Source organism: Didymella exigua (assembly GCF_010094145.1).
Source record: "Didymella exigua CBS 183.55 unplaced genomic scaffold M421scaffold_39, whole genome shotgun sequence".
NCBI classification, from domain to species: Eukaryota; Fungi; Ascomycota; class Dothideomycetes; order Pleosporales; family Didymellaceae; genus Didymella; species Didymella exigua.
The window spans coordinates 233,673-248,578 of NW_022984813.1; the positions used below are offsets into that span (position 1 = coordinate 233,673).

General features: G+C 53.4%; 7 protein-coding genes across 7 annotated transcripts; 4 read left to right on the top strand and 3 right to left on the bottom strand.

The window, feature by feature from the left end:
• Positions 1-1,834: 1,834 nt before the first annotated feature.
• On the bottom strand, positions 1,835-3,985 carry M421DRAFT_8871 (uncharacterized protein; the record flags this gene model as incomplete). Its single annotated transcript, XM_033597692.1, has 2 exons — positions 1,835-3,898; positions 3,953-3,985. 2 exons carry the CDS (start codon positions 3,983-3,985, stop codon positions 1,835-1,837), a joined length of 2,097 nt encoding a protein of 698 aa, XP_033444648.1.
• Positions 3,986-4,522: 537 nt separating this feature from the next.
• On the bottom strand, positions 4,523-4,774 carry M421DRAFT_72769 (uncharacterized protein; the record flags this gene model as incomplete). The annotated part of the gene is made up of 1 exon (XM_033596913.1): positions 4,523-4,774. A coding segment is annotated over one exon (252 nt), but the record flags the coding sequence as incomplete, so codon positions are not given.
• Positions 4,775-5,499: 725 nt separating this feature from the next.
• M421DRAFT_424850 (uncharacterized protein) lies at positions 5,500-6,856 on the top strand. Its single transcript, XM_033593885.1, has one exon. It carries the CDS (start codon positions 5,698-5,700, stop codon positions 6,808-6,810), a length of 1,113 nt encoding a protein of 370 aa, XP_033444650.1. The 5' UTR covers positions 5,500-5,697; the 3' UTR covers positions 6,811-6,856.
• A 158-nt stretch (positions 6,857-7,014) lies between these two features.
• On the top strand, positions 7,015-9,350 carry M421DRAFT_424851 (uncharacterized protein). The gene has a single exon (XM_033593886.1). It carries the CDS (start codon positions 7,020-7,022, stop codon positions 8,934-8,936), a length of 1,917 nt encoding a protein of 638 aa, XP_033444651.1. The 5' UTR covers positions 7,015-7,019; the 3' UTR covers positions 8,937-9,350.
• A 641-nt stretch (positions 9,351-9,991) lies between these two features.
• On the bottom strand, positions 9,992-11,294 carry M421DRAFT_424852 (uncharacterized protein). Its single transcript, XM_033593887.1, has one exon. It carries the CDS (start codon positions 11,128-11,130, stop codon positions 10,084-10,086), a length of 1,047 nt encoding a protein of 348 aa, XP_033444652.1. The 5' UTR covers positions 11,131-11,294; the 3' UTR covers positions 9,992-10,083.
• Positions 11,295-11,423: 129 nt separating this feature from the next.
• Positions 11,424-11,910, top strand: M421DRAFT_72767 (uncharacterized protein; the record flags this gene model as incomplete). The annotated part of the gene is made up of 4 exons (XM_033596912.1): positions 11,424-11,519; positions 11,574-11,714; positions 11,773-11,796; positions 11,845-11,910. The coding sequence occupies 4 exons, from the start codon at positions 11,424-11,426 to the stop codon at positions 11,908-11,910; spliced, it is 327 nt and encodes a 108-aa protein (XP_033444653.1).
• M421DRAFT_281828 (uncharacterized protein) lies at positions 11,808-14,844 on the top strand. Its single transcript, XM_033588923.1, has 3 exons — positions 11,808-12,123; positions 12,189-13,374; positions 13,426-14,844. Exons 2-3 carry the CDS (start codon positions 12,211-12,213, stop codon positions 14,512-14,514), a joined length of 2,253 nt encoding a protein of 750 aa, XP_033444654.1. The 5' UTR covers positions 11,808-12,123; positions 12,189-12,210; the 3' UTR covers positions 14,515-14,844.
• Positions 14,845-14,906: the final 62 nt, after the last annotated feature.

Here is a 14,906-nt window from a genome sequence, read left to right on the forward strand (position 1 = left end):
AGCGTATCTCTGCTAGTTAAGAAGCTATAAGCCAAAACGTAAAAAAGCATACCCTACCCATCCGCCAGCCTAGTAGGGCATAACGCGCGAATATGTATAAAAGATATGCAAGATACTATAGATTAGTGCTGTAAACTGTAAGTTACAGTAACTTACAGTAACTTGCTATAATATGCAAGAGAAGTTAAAGTTTGGTGTGGTCTTGGCAAAATCCGGTCACTCGCCCGGGCCGGCCACTCGCCCGTGAGGTACGTTAGTAGCGCTCTACACGCTCTTAAATTGTCCTAAGGTATAGGCGTAAAGCGCAAGAACAATTCTACCTTCTTACTAAGTTAATATCTGCTTATGTTGTTATTGCATATTGTGTTGTATAGAAAAGTTGCAGTGCCAAGAAAAAGTGTCTGGCTTGGTGGTGTGTCTGGCTTGGTGGTGTGTCTGGCTCGGTGGTGCTTTACGTTATCAATTGTCCACTGCTCCTTTTCAACAAACCGAAGCGGCCGCTGCGCCAGTCATTCACATCGCTTCTCTGTCAGGATATGTTCTTGACCAGGATGCTTACGATTACTGTCTCTCATGTTTGTGAGAAAGACTGTATTAATATTAGACACAGCAGGCCGCGTTCAGGCACTGCAGCAATACCGACATCCTTCGCACCCACTGCACGCCTCCACTTCACCACGCCAAAAGAAGGCAAAAAAGATCTCCAATATGGGTGCTCGACCAACTGAGCGGAAATTCAAACTGATAACCCCCAGGGCAGGTTCTTCATGGCCATAGTCGTCCAGCAGCAGCAGCAGCAGCAGCAGAAGGAGCAGTCGCATTCACAGTCACCTCATAGTCACGCATTGCAAAGCGCGGACGTACCTGTGGGAGGCTTTTGGTTTGAAACAATCCGCGGATCACCGCTTGGCCAATTGGCTTTGTTTTATTGATGAAGGGAAGGATGGCTTGTATGTACTTATGGGCAGTGAGAGTAAGGAGCGGGGCAGGATGTCAGCGAGCGCAGAGAACTGTAGCAACGTAATTTTGGGCCTGGCAGCGATGTTGTGAGCAAATTTCGCTTTGTTTTGGGGAGGTGATAGCCACTGCAGGGTGCAATGAATTGCAAACAAGCAGCGCTACCTTCGTTCAATCTGTCCTCTCGGGCCCAGTATCATGCGCATCACAAGAATATCTGGGCCTACAGACTTAAGAAGCTGCATTGATGAAGATTCAGCACAGCTTGAGACTCTCCTAGCACTTGTGTGAATTGCCATAGACACGGCAACGCAGCCTTAGGGTGTGCTACTGTGACACTCTCCCCATTCGGCGTCCACGCGACTGCCGTTGCCGGCCAGCCTACCAATATTCAGCAAAGTTTCCAGGAAGGAGTAAGCAAGAGGGATAGATGAGAAGTCATATCGCGGAATTTCCCTAACTTCTGAACCACAAAAAGGCTCTCGGCCCGCTATTGTGATTGCCATCAACAAGATGACTCAGCTTGAAGGGGCGAGCTGCTTTTTATGTGCAGTGTGTGTCAAGTATGCACGGTCGGCTTAGTAGGTGACCGTCACCGTGACCACCATGCCAAGTTGGTAATTGAGGGCGATAGTGACAGGGTTGCGAGCTGGCGACGAGGTGGGGCGACGTCACTGAGCTTGCGTTGGTAGTGCGTACTGTAGCGCCGGGGTCGTTGGTACACTCAACGCAAACTTGAGAAGTGCGAGTCAAGTATGTGGAGGATCAATGAGGAAACCACGTAGATGCATGTTGTGAGATGATGAGGCGCGACGTGAGGCAGTAGGCCTTCAGGATATTGAACGTACTTTTGGACAAATCACGCACTGCAACACGATCAAGCCGGCATCAAAAGCAACGCCCTCGACGCGGCCGCCCACGTTGTTGCACTCAGCACAGCAGTAACAAACAGATCAGCCCATGTCCTTCCCTTATCAAACCAGCGCAGCAGGGTGCGCGTCCAAAAGATATTGTCATCCTCTCTCAAGTGCCACCATGCACTTACGGACCCAGACAGAAAACTGACAAGCCAGTAGATTGCCACAAACAGTCCAAGAAATCCCATGTTCCGAATGAACTCTTCTGCAAACGCAGGTAAAGGCATCGCAGTAGCCATTCCGCTCGCTGCACCCGCATCTGCACTCAGCCAATCGCCGTCAGCTCTCCAGTCCAACAAAAAGCTCCAGCTCTTCTGCCCCGCATCCAGCGTCGTATTCACGATTGCAGACACATTGAACCCAACCGCATGCCCGTTCATCCACACCATCGTCAGGTTACCGCTTCCGTGCTCCGAATGAAGCGTCTTCGACTCAACGGTGAAGAGGTCTTGGGGCACCTCGTTGAATGTCCTTGTGATAGCCATGTTTCCCAGGGCGACAGCAAGGAACGCGAGAGGTACTGCCCATGCGAGGATATAGCGAACTATCGAGCAGCATCTTGATACCCAGCCGGTAGAGGAGGATGATACCGAAGGCAATGATGCTACAGACGGTGATACTGAAGGCAGCTTCTCGCTTTCGGTTTGCATTGGGAGTGGTGGTGACGCACCTGATGACGTTGACAGCAAGTCTCTGGATGAATCTACTTCTTGTATCGGTGAGAGGTGCACGGAACTGCGGCTTCGTGCTGTTATCACGGCGGGTGCCGGTGGTGTGGGAGGAGAACGAGGTTGCGGGTCCGTGCTCACGACCGCTGGGCATGAGTGTAGGCATGAGCTGGAGACAGAGGATCCATTTGATCTGGCCGGCAGTGTGCCTTCAGGGTGCGGTCGAGACTCGAAGACCTCAGCTGGAAAGAAGGATCCTACTGCCATGCGCGATGGCCCTGCCTCTCCATCGCCATCGCGGAAAGGGTCTTGTACCTCTGTGAAAGGGGAACACGCGCCCTTTCGCGGATTGCGCTGATCCATCCACACACCCGGCTCCACGATGTTCAAAGCGCTAAGGTTCGGTTGATCCATCCGAAATCTCGAGGACGAGCCAGCTAGAGACCAAACGTCATCTTCATGACCACTCGACGGCTCGGTGTGCTCGGACAGAACCGTGAGTCGCCGACTCTCTTCGAACCGCCTTTGCGCATCAATGTTCAAGAACGAGACCACGGGGCCGTACCCGTCACTTGAGTTGTCCTCGTCCTTATCTTCCTCTCCCAAGTCTGTCCTATCTGTTTGGGGTGAATGGCCAGTGGTGAAAGCCGTACGACCATAGACTGCGTCCACACTATCATATGCTGCTTTGAGCATGGCTATGTTGTTGATGAGCGACCCCTCAATTTCTGCAAGCCTTGTCGTAACGGCGGGTATGTGCGCAGACCTTGAACTGCCGCCCATCTCGAGACCTGCGTGTGCCCAAACCTGATCAAGCTCTTTTTGTGCTCTCTGCTGCTCAATGTACGCCCTGGATTCTGGTGCCGCGATATGAGCGACTGGCTGGTGCTCGGATGTACTGATCGAAGACGGACCAGCATTGCCTTCGACCGCGGGCTTGACGGCTTCAGCCATAGGCTTGATGCGTCTCTTTGGTGGGGTCTTGTCGGTGGGATCGTACTTGAAATCCTTGATCATGGCCTCGGTAATGGACTCAGTCGACCCTGTGGCCTTGGTGACCAGCTGAGATGGTGCCGGCACTTGTTCGAAGGCTGAAAGCAGGCGCCAGCCGGATGGCGCGAGCACCTGACAAGGTCTTGCACGTAGAATCGGGGATCTCTCACCGTCTGCTTCTGGCAAACTTGACGGCGAGGGGAAAGTGGGACGCACAGGGAAGCGTCTATTCATGGGTAGCCTGGCACCTTGGAATGGTGATGTGGGCGGCGAAGGAACAGATCCAGTGTAGATCGGTAAGCTCAGTCGCCTGGTTGAGAATGCTTGAGGCTCATCAATAGGTTCTTGGGCTTTGCCCTTACCCTGCGATCTATCAGCAAATGTATTTGAAGGAGTCGTGAACTCGGAAGCGCCTACCTTTTCGGCCGTCGTGTATCTTGGAAGCTCCATTGTGATATACGCTGAAGTATCGCCAAGATTGTTTAAATATATCCACTCGAAGCTGTAGTGTCAAACCCTGAGAGTTGTGCACTTTGCTGACCGTGGACATGCAAAGAGTTGACGATGCAAGTAAGCCGAAGAGTAGAAGAGGGATGGAGATATTAGGGCTTATGAGCGCAGAAACCAACGCAAAGTGCCCAGTCAGGATCCGAAAATTGATTTCCCAGATTCGATGGCGGTCGCCCGATTTAGCATCCGTGGTGTGTTGAGGTGTGTGGGAAGGGGCCCTTGTACCGTACCAAAGTCGTAACATTCAATACCAAAGACCGAAACACGGGTCCCAAGAGAGGAGCAATGCGCAAAAGTGGGATTATAGACGTATTGACCTGAAGCATGAAACTTGGGAGAAGAGCAGCGTGCATACTGGTGCAGCTCTGATTCACAAGAGTGCAGGTAGTGTAAAGATGCGATGTGAGAACCCACAGACTTACCATTTCACTCATTTGCATCGCTATCCATCTCGTTTCTCACCTCATCAAAGTAGTGTTAGGTCAGCAGCATGCCCTGTTCCGTCGGACTTGCCGCCTCTTCGTCCCCATACAACCACTCTACATAAACACCCGGGAGACCCAATCGCTTACTCTGTGTCCTCACCTCCGGATTGGGCCTCAGTACGTACCTTTCATCGCTTGCACGGTAGTCAAAGTGAGCCTGACCTACTGCTCCTATGACCCGTTGTATCGACAACACCCCATAGAGGAACGCATGGGTGGGAGGGCAGAATAGGGTGCGAACTAGTTTTCCAATCCTGAGAGGCGTTCGTAGAGATGCGCCAGCCGGAACATCTAGAGGGCTAAGTCCAAAGCTACAGCCGAGGCCTTCCTGACCAGGCTCTGGTTTGCAACAGTCGAGTTGGTCGAATTGGTCACACCGTCCTCGCCTTCATTCCTGGTGAGTCCACCGAAATCCAGGCCAGCATTAACCGTCGCAGGTTGCTTATTGGCGTACTCGCTGAAGTCGGGGCTGGGCGTATCGTCGTTCAGCGTAGGCGAGTCTGCCGAAAGCGAGAGCGACGATGTCTTGACGGACGAATGTCTGGGCGGGATAGTCAAGTGGAAATCGTGGGAAGGCAAACATGACGCCTGTCCACCATCATGACTATCTGACATGGTCAGTGCCTTAGATGAGATATTTGCTCTGAATTCAGGTGATGCGTGCAAGTTTACGCGAGGCGGTTGAAACGGCTGTGGACAAAGCTGAAGTAGGTACAGGACCGGGAGAAAATGGGAGCGATCTTTCTGCTTGCCTTGAGCGTGAGAAAACACAACCCCCTGTGTGAGAACGCATGTTCTGGCGTGTCAGCGCAACATGTTTCGAATGCTCACGATGCAGTGCATACACACCAATCGTCCGCAATGTTGAGGCTGAGTCGGTTGTACCGGTCGATCTGCAGCAAGGATCCGCTGTCTAGCGTCAGGCCCAGCGTCAGGAACGCTCACCGCAATCAAAATTCGCGTTCACCAGTTGAACAGTGCTATCGTTGGTCAGGTCCTCTCATTATTGAAGATGCGACATACCTCTACACTTGACGCAGCGCTGCTGCCTCTATTCGTCCACTTCACCTGTCCATATGATATCTGTTAAAATTCCCTCCCTTTTCCCTTTGTTTCGTTGATTACACCCTGTTTGGAAACATTCGACAAATTTTTAGCCTCTCCACAATGAGACACTCTGGAGTTTCACTGATCCTGGCGCTGGTCGCCGCCCCTTTCGCAGCCGCTGGGCGAGCCTGCAATAATGCTGAGGAGCTGTGCGATACTTCGTACGACCAGATGACACATCTCGGAGCGCACGATTCGCCATTCCTCCGTGACTCTTCAACCGGTTTCTCTTCTTTCGGTAATCAGTTCTTCAACAGCACCGTGCAGCTCGACGCTGGTGTTCGACTACTTTCGGCGCAGATTCACGTGGCCGCGAACAAGGATACAAATGCCCGAGAGATCCATCTCTGCCACACATCATGTGGACTATTCGATGTGGGGACGCTCCAGACATGGCTTTGGGAGATCCATCTGTGGATGGCGGCGAACCCCAACGAGGTGGTGACGCTGGTGTTGGTCAATACGGATGGCATCACTGCGGTTGAGCTGGAGACCGAGTATGCACGAGCCGATATCGCACACTTTGGATATGTTCCCGAGAACATCAATCACGCACCTGCACCTTCTAGCGAGTTCAAGAAGACATGGCCAACGCTGGGAAAGATGATCGACGAGGGCTCGCGGCTCGTCACCTTCGTCCAGCCGTTAAATCCAGACAAGATGAACGCTCCATATCTTCTCAACGAGTTCGACTTTGTATGGGAGAACGCATACGATATACGCAATGCGACAGAATTCGCCTGCAAGCCCGATCGACCCTCCAACACGACGACGGTCGACCAGGAGCGCGACTCCGGCAAGCTGATGCTGATGAACCACATGCTGTACTGGCAGCAAGCCATGGGCATCGAAGTCCCCGACATTCGCAACATCAATGATACAAATTCCTGGGATGGCACAGGAGGCCTCGGTGAGCACATGACGAAATGCGGTCAGGATGTCGCAAAGCAGCCGACGTTCGTGCTTGTCGACTTCTTCAATGTTGGGCCAGCGATCAAGGCGGTCGACAACTTCAACGGCGTGGATGCACCAGTAGGCCGGAAGAATGTGACAACAGAGGTCATCGCAGGGGGTGCGGGCAACAACTACTACGTCAATGCTGGTGAAAAGACGAGCAGCAACGCACGGGCTGCGCTGGTCGTGGTCTTGCTGGGAATTGCTCTTTGTACGTAGTTGGCACAATTGGACTGAATAGGGATGAGACAATCGATAATCACACATTTGAATCTATTGTTGTAAACATGCCTGCGTACGGTCGCGATGCAGTTGAGGGGTGATGTCGTCGCGGACGCATCGGTCGGGACTCGGGGGTGCCAAGGCGGAGCACCTGCCGAAAGTTGCATGTGAGATGGCAGGAGCCTCGCCTCGACATCACAGCAAATATGATCCTGCGGAGGACCTATGTCCCTTCGGCAGCGCTGATACGCGCACTCGCACGACCGCAATCGCCACGATGTGCCTTCGCCCGCCCGCTCCCCGCACAATTTGTGCGCGGCAAGAAAACAAAGTCCCAGAAGGCGCGAGAAGCCGAGACGGCAAGATTGGCGTGGAATGCTCGTAAGGAGCGGCGCGCAGAAGAGGCGGAGGAGGATGAAGACAGGGCTGAGCAGCAAAAAGCGCAAGATGCTCTGGAAAAGATGAAAAAAGACCCAATACATGGTGCTACCGCAAAGGAAGTGCTCAAAGTTATGAAGCTCTCGCAGGATCCAGAGGCATTCGAGAAGATTTTTGAGGGCGGAGAGAGGCCAATCTTCAAGGATGGCGAGGAAAGATACTTCGAGTTCTTCGAGGAGGATCCAGTTACAGGCGAGCGAGTCAAGGTTGACAAGCTGGGCAGCGAAGCAGATCAGGTCAAGGAGGTGGAGACGCTGGAGATGATCAAGAAGTACATGGCGGATCCCAAATACGATGCAGCTGAGCTGAACAAGCGCATGATGGACAAGCTTATGGCAGATCCTGCGTTCGCAGACCTCACAGAAGATCTGAAGGAGATCAAGGAAGAGATCTTGTCCAAGGAGGAGGAGAAGGAGCTCGAAGAGCAAGCCAGGAAAGATGCGGAGCCAGACATCAAAGAGATGGGGACGCAGATTCGAGCCACAATTCAGGAGGCAATCATCAAACTCTACGACGATCCTGATGTTGGCGATGCCAGAGAGGATCTCGGAGCTGTGCTTCGCAAGCTGCCAGAGATCGAGGACCTCGAGGACCCTGAACTGCAGCGGCTCTTGGACAGAGCCACTGAATCCGTCAATCAGAACCCCATACTCCGAGCAAAACTCGATGCCAGCAACGAGCTTGAGACCGAGGAAGAGAAGCAGGAATGGGCTGCCTTCGAGAAGGAGATTGACGACCTACTGGAGCCGGACGATCCGGAAGACTTCCCCAACCTCGAAAATCCGGAAGAGATGAACCAGCTGCTCGTTGAAATGCGCGAGCTCATGAAAGAAATCGAAAACAGCGACGAGCTCACCAAGGAGCTAGACAATGGCGCAGAACTTCCCACAGAAGAGCAGGCAGAGCAGCTCGCTGCGTCAGTCGCTCGCTTTGCAGAGCTTCACGGCTCGAGCGACCCCACTAGCAAATCCTCGATCACCGCATCCACGGCCACGGATACCGCAACTACCGCGAACCCTGACGCGGAACAAGAGGAGCACATCTCGCCAGAAATGCAAGCGAAAGTCGACAAACTCATGAACGACCCGCGCCTCCTCGAGAAACTCACTTACATCCAGAAACTCATGGCCGAAGCCGCACCCCCGCGCGATCCTAATGATCTGACCCAGATTGACGTCGAGCTCGCCCCAGATCCCTACGAGATGGAGGATTCGCGCACCGCGACCCTGGCCCAGCGAATGGCCATCGCTCGCGCAGATCCAGAACACCGTGCCGCCCTGAAAGCTCTGAAGGTGAAGCTGCAACCAATGTACAATATATCGCCTGCCCTAAAGGGCTTCAACCAGGCAATATCTTTTGCATACGTGGGCGCGAATGACGACGTGCGCCGTGTGCTCTGGCGGTGCTACCAAAAAGCACGTAGACTGCCCACGTTTCTGCAGAATTTGAGCGACGATGCATGGGACATTCTCTACTACAGTCAGGCAGTCACTTGGGCCGGCAACCAGAACCGCACAGATCATCTCAAGGCTTTGCTTGCTGATCTGGCCACGGTTGGTAAGAATGGGCCGCCTACGCACCCGAGCCAGCTGGGACAGGTCCAGGAAGCTGCCCGGCTGGAGGCGGCGCAGCAAGAACAGAGAGAGGCCAAGTGGAGAGCAGGCAGGATGGATGCGCAGGTGTAAGCGACGACAATGATGAGTGTACAATAGCACATGATACCCCTCTTGCGGAACTGAGCCCTGTGATGATGTGCCTCCAGGAGTTTTGGTGACAGGGTCTGACCCACTGCAACATTCGGTATGTTCAATATTGCTTCAGGTTCAGGGTCAGTGGGTCCTGACGTATGCGGGCGCTCCTTCGAGACATCGTTCGCTGAAGAAGTTGCGGCCAGATGCGCCGTTGGCCCAACACAGAAACGGGAGCAGGAGGGAAGGAGACCTGGCTTTAGTAGAGCGCACAGCGGTGAGGATTCAACTGGCTCCTCGCTGGGTCTCTTCATCTTGGGCAAATCGCGCAACATTGAAATCCCTGTTTCCCAAGTATCCACTAACATTGAGCGATTTCACTCGTGGGGGCCTCATTGAATTCAGTCACGCACTATTTATTCAGGTCTCACCTCCAGGACTTCCACGAAGATGATGGGGGAAAACACGCCTCGACTCATTCTTCGCGCCAGTGCTGGTGGTGAGCAAGGGATTGCTAAAGACCTCCAGCCTGGTGCGCCAGGGGCTCTCGCCCAGGTAAATACGAAGTTTCGAGGTCCCGTCATCCAATTCGACCTCTGTGACGATCCGACATCGGTTACGGAGTCATCTTCAGACATTGGGGTACTGATGGAGGATCCTGTCACGCCCGTGAAGACCTCGACAGATGTCGATGCGCAACAGCTCCAGCAGCTTCACGAAGAGAGCAAGACTACGGTCGGCCAAAATTAAATGAGCCGGAGAAGCCGTCCTGGGTAACAGGCAGTGTTCTTGCTGTAGTGTGGGCGATAGCATTCGCACTGACTGTGTTTGGTGTCGCGAGGATCTTCCCGCTCGATCATCAGTCTCTCGCGTGTGCGCTGGAGCGGATTCACACATGTGCACCGCCTTCGCTTTCATCTATATATAATCCCCATGTGAATACCACGCTGCCAAAAGCGCTGAAGCCGTTATTTTCCTCTGATCCAACCGGACGATGTCAGCAATGTGGTTCTTTGATAGCATGTCAAAGGCATCAGAGAGCCCAGCCTCATCATGGGTATTGTATATATCATTGAAGAGCTCAAGTCTGCTCGGGGGTATCTTATGCTGACGCCAAAAAATGCACGATGATAACTACGAAACCTCAGAGCTCCTTGCTCATGATAATGTAGTCGGCCTTGATGACCTTCCTCCTCGTCACCCTGTCCTCAGGGCTGATGCCATCTTTCACAAAGCCCTCCCTATCATACAACCTCCTTGCGCTCTCGTTGACCGTGAACACGGTCAGCATTGTCTTGCTGATCTTGACTAAGCGTGCTTGACTGATTGCCCAGTTTATCATGGTACCACCGAGGCTCTGTCCGCGAAGCCGATCATCGAGATGGATCTCATACATGTAGAGAACCGGCCTCATCAGCTTCAGCTCCTCGTCCTCGGGCTCCAGTTTGAACGACATGAAGCCAAGGATCGCTCCAGCGTGATGTGCGCTGGGGTCACGATCCCCGATGATGTCAAGTCCGATGTAGCCTTCTGCCTGGCGCACCAGAAAGTACATCATATCCCTGTCTGACATCTCTTCTAGCTTGTAGTCTGGATTCCAGCCTAGACTGGACGACCTGTAGGCTTGTTCCGATGTCTTGGAAATGAGGTCGAAGCACGCAGCAAGCTCGCTGTTGCTCATCTTGGTCGATCGCTTGAACTCGAAGCGAAGAGCACGATGTAGTTCGAGGCCGACGAATGGCTGGAAGGTGTATGAGTACAGCTCTGCGTGAGCATTGTATGCTTCGAGGAATGCAGTGCGCTGCTCGAGAGGCGTCTCGTCGACGATACTCGGTGCTGGTAGTGAGCTTCCCGAGGAGGAAGAGACGTCGTCTTGCAGTGTCTGAGCAGATTGGAGGCGTTCGATGCGCAGGGAGCTGTTGTCGACATTGTTGTCGACGCCATTGACTGGCACGGAGCCCGGTACTGGAGGCTCTTGGGGGCTGGGTGGCTTCTGAGGTGACATTTGAGGATTGTTGGCAAGAGTAGAGGCAGTCGAGTCAATCCTGAAGAGCTTGCGAGCATCCTGAGGCTCTGCTGGGCCTGCTTCGGCGGCGGGGCTCCTTCTCCTCTTCCGCAGTGACGTGCGAGTCTTGCCGCGCGAGGTCATCTGCCCTCTCTCGCCCTCCAAATCAGAGTGTCCGAAACACATGGCGTCCTCCGATTGCACCGAGATAGCGAGCGTTAGGTTTGACCATGGATGGTGGTGGCGGATGCAAAGTTTTGTGGAGCTGAGCGCGTCGAGAACTGGGGAGACGCGCCCGTGGGGCCGCAGGGCTGTTCATGCAGTCTAGGACACTCGTAGGCTAGTTCCTGTCTCCCGTCCGCATGCATCTCGATAGCGAGCCTCATCGTGAACGCCATCTCGGGCATCTCAGTTCGCACACTCTTACCTTGTCTCGCTGTTAGCATCTGCCTCTGTTTCATCCAGGCCTTGTCGAGGGAATGCTGCGCAGGTATGCAACGATAGCTACGAAGCCGCCTTCCCGGCTGCAATCCCGGCTGCAAGCGCGAGGAAAGAACCCACTCGGACTCGACCGCGTATACTCCGCAAGTCCTATGACAACTTCTGTGTCTTTCTAACGATACCCATAGTTCATCGAACGCCAGAAAGTGATCGCACTGTGGCGAGACATCGTTCGCAGTACCAACAACATCGAGGACTTGGCCACGAGGACAGACATGAGACAGTTCGCAAGAGTAGAAATCGAACAGCATCGTCACGTCACTGACTTGGTATGCACTCATGAATCGCATCCATTCAACGACATCCCTGCTGATCGCTCATCTGCAGGATCACATTCGCTACCTACTCTCCGTAAGACCGACCATACGCACTTACTCGGCATGTAGCTGACCTCTACAGACTGGGAAAATTCAGTTTCAAACCATGAAAGGCACCCTCATCAACTCTGGGCTTCTAACTGAATGAAAACAACGTACAAGTCCTCTTTCTCTCCTATCTCGTGCTGCTCTTGCCTAGTCCCTCATTGGCTGAGAACCGAGGGGTTCTCGCTAGCGCGCTTTCCGTCTCCCCGCCCATGCCCATGTCAACACCCTGAAGTTCTCAACACCATCAACTCGATCATTCGCACTGCTCTCTCGCTCGTGATCTGTAATTCCCTTGCTCCTGCCAGGACCATTGGTATGTCTTACAGCACTAAAGCATTCCAAGCTGCAACACAGAGTGACTGGCTAACGTACTGGCAGCATTGTAGACTTCAGTTGTGTTATGGTGTTCACGAGATCTGTTTGCATTATCGGTGCGGGACCTTCTGGACTGGCCGCAGCAAAGGCATTCCTGCAGCACGGCAGCTATGTCGTCACCGTGTACGAGGTTGCTGACCGTGTGGGTGGCATGTGGAGAGCGCGGTCCGGCGATTATGGTGACAAGTGCAGCCCGGAGATGAGAATAAACCTAAGCCGCTTCACTGTCGGCTTCTCAGATCTATCATGGTCATCTGTTGACCTTTCAGACCCTGTGACTGGAGCGGCTTCCCCTTCGGCACCTCCAATGTTTCCCAAAGCATGGCAAGTCGGGCGGTATCTCGAGAAGTATACCGAAAAGTTCGGCCTAGAGTCGAACATCTTCTTCAACCGCAAAGTCGTCAACGCAGATATCCTTGAAGACATGAAGACCTGGCAGGTGTCAACTTACGATTTGAGAACGGATGAGTCTGAGACAAAGACCTTCGACTATCTCGTCATTGCAAGTGGTTTCTTCAATCAACGAGGCCGCTCTTTCGCTCCCTCAGCCGGTGGGAACACCTCGAACATCCAGCATTCCTCCGCCTTCCGCGATCTTCTTTCGCTCACAGAGAAATCTGGGAAGATCGCTGTCATTGGTGGGGGAATCAGCGGATCCGAAGCTGCCGCCCAAGCTGCCTTCCAGATCTCAAGCGCCAAGAACTCGCCCGGCAAGAGCAAGCCTGCCTACGCGGAAAGCAGGATCTATCACATCATCAACCGACCTTTCTACTCTCTCCCCCGATACCTTCCTCAGAATCCTCTTCAGGAATCCTCGCAAGACACCAATCTGGCACCAACCTTCTTACCACTCGACCTCGTCCTCTACAATCTCTCGCGCCGTGGAGAAGGTGAGATCTCGGCATCGATAACGACGGTCCCGCCTGAGAAGGCACAGAAAGGCCACGAGTTCATGCGATCGGTAATTGGTGGCGATCAGCAAGAGTACGGAAGCCCGGCGCTAGTGTATGCAGCAGATCAGACGCAGTACCCTGCATACTGTGGGATCAGTGACACTTATCTCGAGTTCGTCAGGAGCGGACTGATTGTACCAGTGCAAGGCTGGGTCGAGAGCATTGAGCAGAAAGACGACGGCGACACCTTGGATATTGCGCTGGAGCATAAGGGGCCATGGTCCAGAGAGGCAGGGGTATGTGCACATTTACCGCCATCTCAAGGCTTTGTACTGAAACTTTCCCAGACCAAGAGTCAGCTCTCTGATGTGACAGGTATCATTGAGGCCATGGGCTACAAGGTTGACCTCGACTACCTACACGATACACCGAAGGGCTTCCTCTACCCCGACTCATCCTGTCCTCGCATCCCTTTTCTCCTCACTCGCGGCTCTATGCTCTCAGACAATCCCACTCTTGGGTTCGTCGGGTTTTATGAGGGGCCGTACTGGGGAGTCATGGAGGTACAGGCACGCTACATCGCCAACTCCTGGTTCGAGTCGACCCCTGATCCCATGAATTTTCCGAGAGTTGGTTTGAACCAGCTTGACACCACCGAGCGTATGCGACACCAGCTTCGATCTGAGGGCTCTCTACAAGTACCTCAGTTCTGGATGGCTGACTACGTCGGTATCATCGAGGAAATTGCACGGGAAGCCGGCGTCACGCGGAAAGACTCAGCCTTTGGCGGCCAGAATGGCCCTGTTTTTCCATCGCGCTATCAGGGTTCCGGCACAGATAACGAGGCTGATGTTGTTGTGCAGGAGGTCGCGAACACACTGAAGGCTTCGAACGAAGACGCCAAGTTCGTCGCGGCTGCTGTCTTTCGGGCCATGCAGGGCGTCTGGTCGTTACATCGCAAAATTGCCAGCCATAATACCAACCCTGGTGGTGTACTCACAGGTACAGCACAATTCCACCCTCGCGCGCCTACCGACCCTGCATACGCCGCCGAGTACCTCTACATCGAGAAGGGCGTCTTCAGCATGGACAATGGACTTTCCTTCCATGCGACTCGCCGCTACGTGTACCGCTACAACGAGACAACGGACAAGATTACAGCATGGTTTGTCGATGAAGATGGCGAGTCAACAGGTGTCTTCTTCAACATGTGGGAGTTCTATCCTCCTGCAGATGAGCGACATGGATGGATGGCGAAGGGCCATCATTGGTGTGATCCAGATACATACAAGAGTGGCTGCGAATTCAAGTTCCGCGGTGCAAGCCTGCAATCCTTCGGTATTACGTACGAGGTCGCTGGGCCAAAGAAGGACTACAATCATGAGAGCTCATACGAGAGGCCGAAGAACCAGGAGAGCTCTACCAGCCTACTGTAGAGGGCCAATCTTGATCACAGCGACCACGAAATTTGCCTCGTCTTACTGTTGAGGTCGGTTATTCCCTGCTCGAAATCTTGGACATTGTTGGCAAATCTCAGGTACTAAACGCTTGCACGATATGTACCGCTTGATTCAGGATTGTCTTACTTCTCTCGATCACTTCCGTACGAGATAGGTGCCGGCGATGTCCTGAAAGGCACCCTTCGCAGTCGGCCCGGTCTCGTTCGTTTTTCACCTGGTCGATCTTTTAGATCACATTTGTACTACCAACTAATAACAATCTTGTGGTCAATTTCATTGACTTGTCTGATTATCAGTTGTCCAACCCCTCGAGAATGCTAATTTGATCAGGAACAGCTTCCGCCAACCAACGCGACCTTGTGTTGGGC

Excerpts from the sequence above, each read along its gene's own strand:
- M421DRAFT_424851 (XM_033593886.1), top strand. The coding sequence starts at position 7,020 with ATGATCCTGCGGAGGACCTATGTCCCTTCGGCAGCGCTGATACGCGCA.
- M421DRAFT_424850 (XM_033593885.1), top strand. The coding sequence starts at position 5,698 with ATGAGACACTCTGGAGTTTCACTGATCCTGGCGCTGGTCGCCGCCCCT.
- M421DRAFT_424852 (XM_033593887.1), bottom strand. The coding sequence starts at position 11,130 with ATGTGTTTCGGACACTCTGATTTGGAGGGCGAGAGAGGGCAGATGACC.
- M421DRAFT_281828 (XM_033588923.1), top strand. The coding sequence starts at position 12,211 with ATGGTGTTCACGAGATCTGTTTGCATTATCGGTGCGGGACCTTCTGGA. Across the intron at positions 13,375-13,425 it reads CATGGTCCAGAGAGGCAGGG|ACCAAGAGTCAGCTCTCTGA; the intron begins GTATGTGCACAT and ends AAACTTTCCCAG.